The sequence below is a fragment of the Macrobrachium rosenbergii genome, chromosome 3 (assembly GCF_040412425.1).
Source record: "Macrobrachium rosenbergii isolate ZJJX-2024 chromosome 3, ASM4041242v1, whole genome shotgun sequence".
Lineage (NCBI taxonomy): Eukaryota > Metazoa > Arthropoda > Malacostraca > Decapoda > Palaemonidae > Macrobrachium > Macrobrachium rosenbergii.
In genome coordinates, this window is record NC_089743.1 from 80,451,471 (window position 1) to 80,457,470 (window position 6,000).

The 6,000-nt window shown below is 38.4% G+C and overlaps 1 protein-coding gene across 4 annotated transcripts in view; it reads left to right on the top strand.

Annotated features, from left to right (window-relative positions):
- LOC136826082 (mucin-2-like) overlaps positions 1-6,000 on the top strand; it is a 71,124-nt gene that overhangs the window by 33,116 nt on the left and 32,008 nt on the right. For all 4 annotated transcript variants that reach the window (XM_067083065.1, XM_067083047.1, XM_067083072.1 and 1 more), the window contains exons 5-6: positions 37-331; positions 605-3,496. In XM_067083065.1, coding sequence (XP_066939166.1) covers positions 37-331; positions 605-3,496 — 3,187 coding nt within the window. The remainder of the gene's footprint in view (positions 1-36; positions 332-604; positions 3,497-6,000) is intronic.

Genomic DNA, 6,000 nt, shown 5'->3' on the forward strand with positions numbered 1-6,000 from the left:
GTATCAACTACATCATGACCTTGATATGAATTTCAGCTTATGGCGTGCACGCTTGGTGGTGTCACTCTGCCGAGGCAGAGGACTTGATCGCCAGGATTGGGCCACATTTCACTTGCTAGTCCATCATCCTTTAACATTAGACTTGAAACTATCCATGTTGCATGCACCTCGTCTCTGTGTTGCAAATTCAACCACTGGAGCAGCACTTGTAAGAGTTGCACTTATCCACCTAGCTCAGTATGGAGAAACGCTTCTGCAACCAGAAGCTAGTCGACAACTAGGCTGGAGATCTATAAAAGTTGATCCTAACCAGTCTTGGGCACCAGTCAAGGTATTCAGTTAAAAAATCTGATGCTCTTTTATTGTAGTTATTGTGAATATTTACATGTTACACTGTGCATAAAAACACTCAGTTTTTACTTTGAAAACACACTGAGACACATGATAAAGTCTTCTTGCTGGTATAGTAATGATGTAGGCATTTTTTCCATTTACAATACAGTACTGTTCTCCTTGGTAACTTGATAAAATAGTTTTTTAGCACTGAAAATGTTCTGAGTGATAAATTTTGTTGTTTTTCTTCTAATAAATTATATTTTTGCAGGGAGCAGTGGAAATTCTAAAAGCACTTGGTTACCAAGAAAGAGAAGAAAATGTGCTACGATATCCCAGAAGATCTAAGACTGAGGTATCTGTCTTAGCTCGATTAACACTGGATATGTTGGTTTTAGCTGAAGAGCTGCGTCTTTATCTAACTGGAACGCACCAGTATCCTACAAATATCTCAGACCTTTTCTTCCCATCCTCAGTGCCTTCTTCCAAACCTTCAGATGGATCTCAGATATTGCAAGACTTACCAAGGCCTCCTTCCTCAACTGGCTCTTACAGCTATATGTCTGCACAATCTAACACCTCACTAAACAACAGGCCAAGTAGTCGGGCATCATCTGTCACAGATGAAGAAACTGAAACACTTCAAGTATCAGTAAGACAAGCTAAGGCCAAAAAGATTAAACAGCCTTCTTCTTCAGATGATGAGGTTACCTTAAAAGAGGATTTAGTTAATAAATCAGAGACAACAAAAGAAACCATTAAAGTTGACATGGTATCTAATGAAAAAGGTGAGGAAAATTCTTCTAAAGCTGAAACATCATTAGAGAACAAGAATCTGCATGCCCCAGAGAAAGCAGAAGTAGCTACTATGCACTCCTTACTTGAGCAATCAACTACAAGTTTAGATATGTCCAGCCTCCCAGATTTACAATCTATCCGATCTAGTACTACTTCGCTCATAACTCCTTCAACAAAGGAACCAGACAAAGACACATCTGTTACACCTGCAACAACACCAACACCTGACACTTCAAAAGGATCTGAAGAAACAAAGGACAATCCAGAAGAACATATTTATGAGGAAATTGATGTAATTCGCCAACAAGTCCAAGCTTTAAGGGCTTCAAGTGTTCCAGTAGACACACCACCTCCACTTCCACCAAAAAAGAAAGTTAGCTCAGGTGGTGAGGATGATTCCGGACTCAGTCTCACATACCCTCACATGGAATGGACTTCAGCATCAATGCCAGGATCATTAAGAGGAGGCTCAACAGGAGCAAGGAGGAAGAAGCGCCGAGCACCAATGCCACCTGACTTTATGCCCCCAGACTGGAAGCCATATGAAAATAGACCCAGAGATGATGAGCAAGGGAAAGTAGAAAAGTCTACAGATGATTGCAAACGATCATTAAACCCATTTTATGAGGACATTGACTCTGTTAAATCTCAAGTAAAAGAACTTAACAAGGATTATGAAAATAAAGTGAAGGCAAAACAGCTCAAAAAAGATAATGATGGAAATCCATTTGAAAAAGATGAGTATGTTATATCTGGATACGTTGGGAAAAATCCTTTCTATGAGGACATAGAGGAGGAAGATACAGAGAAACCAAAAACTGTTTCACGCTCAGCTGCTTCCACTCCACTAAACAATACTCCTGGTCTTTGTCCCATGGGCTCTCTTTTAGAGCTGCAGGATGAAAGTATACTTATAAAAGCTAAAAGAAAAGCACCAAGACCACCTTCTACTGATCCTTCAAGTAGAACAGCAACACCACAACCACAGAAGTCTACATCTCCTCAAACAACAAAGCACCCACCCAATGTACCTCCTCCGAGACCACCTTCTTCTCCACCACCCCCAAGGCCACCATCTTCTCCAATTCCAAAGCATCCTCCTACTACACCACCACCTAAACCACCTCTATCACAGGAGCATCTTGGAACTAAAACTGACATGACATCTCTAACCACAAACTCTACAAAGGAAAATAAAACAGAAGAAATAAAGAACGAAAAAGAAAAGACTAAAGCCAGAACTATAGTAGGAAATGCTATCAAAGCATCACTACAGAAACTTCAGATCCAGCATCCCAATATACCACCACCCCCACCACCTCCTAAGCTGGATGATGAAGAAGACGGTGTGCCCCACATTACAACAGACCATGCAGCAAGTAAAAATCCTTCACAGCCAACACCATCACTTTTTGATGACATTCCTTACATGGATGCACATGACTTGAATGTGGACAAAGAGGTGAAAAAACCAGATCCTGCACCTCAGTATGAAATTCCAGAGTTACCTGGCAAAGATGGTATCCCCCCAGCACCTCCCCTGTCACCAACAACACTGAGACAAACAGCTCTTTTACTTAGAGGTCATCGTAGCGTTCCTTTCATTGACGAATCAGATCTACCTCCAGACTGTCCCCCACCTCCGCCCCCAACATCTCCACCTGGTTCAACAACAGAAACTCCCAAAGCCTCCCCACCAGAGACTCCTCATACATCACCTCCAGAAACCCCTAAAACTTCTCAACCAGGAACACCTTGCACCTCTTCACCTTCATCCCCCATTACCATCAGACAGGTGGCTACAGACCCTGTTACAGAACCTTCACTAGACTCCCCTTTGAAGGGAGAAAATATTGAGACCTTAAAAATAACAGTTCTTACTAGGAATCCAAATACACAAGGAATATTAGACATGACAGAACATAGCCAAATAAACTTAATGAATGAAGAAACCAATAAAACAAAGAATGAAACAAAAACAGAAACAGTTTCAACTCATTCAAAACTCTCACAAGATACAGCACAAAAAGAACCAGCAACCAAAATCACAGAAGATACCTGTGCACCGCCCCCTCTACCACCAAAGGTTGGTGCATCTCAAAACTCAAATGACGACCCTTATGCAAATCAGTCTGTCACAAGTTCAAGGTCTGGAGAAAAGTCAGATTTACCAGAAACTTCTAAACAAGCAGTCATAGTCTCTGCAGCTTCTGAAGAAACCACTGCAGAATTAGAGCCCCTAGAAGAACATCAAAAAGATGAGACGACTTCAAAACCACCACAACAGGAGAACGAACAGGAGGAGCGATACGAAATTCCCGAGGTCATAAGAGAAACTGCTCTTTCTATTGGCCCTGAAGGCATGGTATGTAAATGATATGACTGGATTAGTACCACTAACACTTTTAATTTGATATTTCCCTTCAGAAAAATATTAATAGTAAAATGTTTCTACAAATATTTACCATAAAGCAGCTTGACATGCCATCACTGTAGTTGATACAAAATTTTTTCAAAATCAATTAGCATCAAGAGTAAACTATCATAACTTTAATTACAAAAATCCCTCTAAAACTTTTCCGGCCATGGCCATCATAAATAGTGCACGGTAGTTAGATAAGTGTAAAAGCACTAGTTAGATAAGTGCAAAAGTCCCTTAAATGCATGATCCAAGAAACCTAACGAAAGTCTCAAGTTTTATGTATTTCCAAACGTAACTTCTTTTGTACCTGAACCTAACGTCAAAGGAACAAATCCTGCTAATTCTCTCATGTTCAAACTTACATTAAAGCACATTCTTCACACCCTAGAAATTATACGAGCTATGGACGACGCCATATAGACATATGCATAGAGTCTGGGGAACGTCCACTAAGTTTATCTCGGCTTCTGAAAATTTGATTTCAAGGCAAAGGCCATAGACACTAACACAGAGAAAAGTGATCCTTGTATAGCTTGTCTGTCAACTGATTCTTGTACAGCAGGTCACAAGAGCCATTGGTGACTAAGCAGCTTCCCTACGAACATCTTTTAGTGCACCAGCCCTGAAAACTGTTTCTGATTATGATTACCAGTTTATAGGTAGCTGTCAAAGGAAATGATTTTGAAGGAATTGTCATAACTGATTTTTACCTTCCATCCATTAAAAAATAACTGGAATCAAAATATTTTTTCATGCTGGTTTCAAACGGGCCTTTCTTTTATTGCGGCAACCATGAACAAATAATTAATTTGCTCTTAACTGCAATGATTCCTAGATGAGCTAACTTCTGAACTGCTCCCCCAAGAAGTGTTTTGAGAAATCAAAGTATATTAATGTAAGCATTGGAGATGAAGTCAGAACATTAAAAGACGAAAATTTCTTCTGAATGGTCGAATCAGAATTGTGTGGATCATATGCAACTGAGCAATTTTCCATTGTGATGTGTTACAAAATAAGCGTTACTATGTAAGAACACACTAGAACATAAACCACACACACACACACATGGTAAAAATTTTTTCACATGAAGGTACACCATAATTGATTTAAGTTATGAATGATACTAAAAGGCATGTTCGCATGTACATATGTGATTATATATATATATATATATATATACTGTATACATACATAATATATATATATATATATATATATATATATATATATATATATATATATATATATATATATATATATATATATATATATATATATATATATATATATATATATATTATATATATAATATATATATATATATATATATATATATATACATAATATATATATATATATTGTTACGTGTAGGGTCAGTTCAGTTATTATTCAATTTACGTAATTTTTATGGCGCTGCAGACCAAGAATATGCGTAACCTGCCACTTGAAGCCAAAAGTTAACCTCAAAGACAGTCGTTAATTAGCCAAGGTCGCCAGTTAAGGGGGTAATTAACCTAACAAGAATATTTGAGATGAATTTTAGATTTCAAACGCAAGCAGTTCTTCCCAACATCAACGCGAGGCATACAAAAGCATCGAGACTTAAAACTGTTTTGCTTACCTAACCTAGGTATTTTACTGGAATAACAGGGTTGAAGCTAACAATATAATACTTTGGCTTAATCTAGACTTCGTAAACACATATACCATAAGTGGTGGCTGAAGGAAGAAAACAAAGAAAATGTAAAATACAGAAGAAGTACTAGTCAATCGGCGGCTTCAACAAGAATCGGACTTACCGTGAACGTTGAGTCGCTGCGCAAGCGAGGGACCTCAGGAGTCGTATTCTGGCAGTCTTCCCAATTCACTAATTAAGATAGACGTAGGAGTAAAGTAATAAAGAACAAAGAATAGCGTTAGCACGCTCCGCGTGCACCCTGGTTCAGTAACCGTTTTTCTCTCTGACCTGACCTTAACCGTTCCCGCCAGGTGAGGCAGATGCTGACATACCGCCCGGCAATCCGACCTTGACAAAGGCATCGCCGAATGCATAGAATAGAGAGGAAGATAGCTTAAGGCCACCATAACTAGGGGTCATTGAGTGTAAACCACTCTCTGAGGCTTAGTCCCTAATGCCCTAGCATATTTTGTTTTTAAAACTGCCCAGCCAATGCACAGCGCCATCTGTTTACTGCTGTGATCAAGTTATTTTGAATTGCCTGGCCTACCCGGCCGGGAGCAGAGATGTTCTCTGTCGAGGTCAATCTGACTAATATTCCTACACCTAAATACATCAAGGGTGAACAGCAGGAATATATATATATATATATATATATATATATATATATATATATATATATATATATATATATATATATATATATATATATATATATATATATATATATATATATTAACTATCCACAATTGTTCTGTGCGTTAGTAGA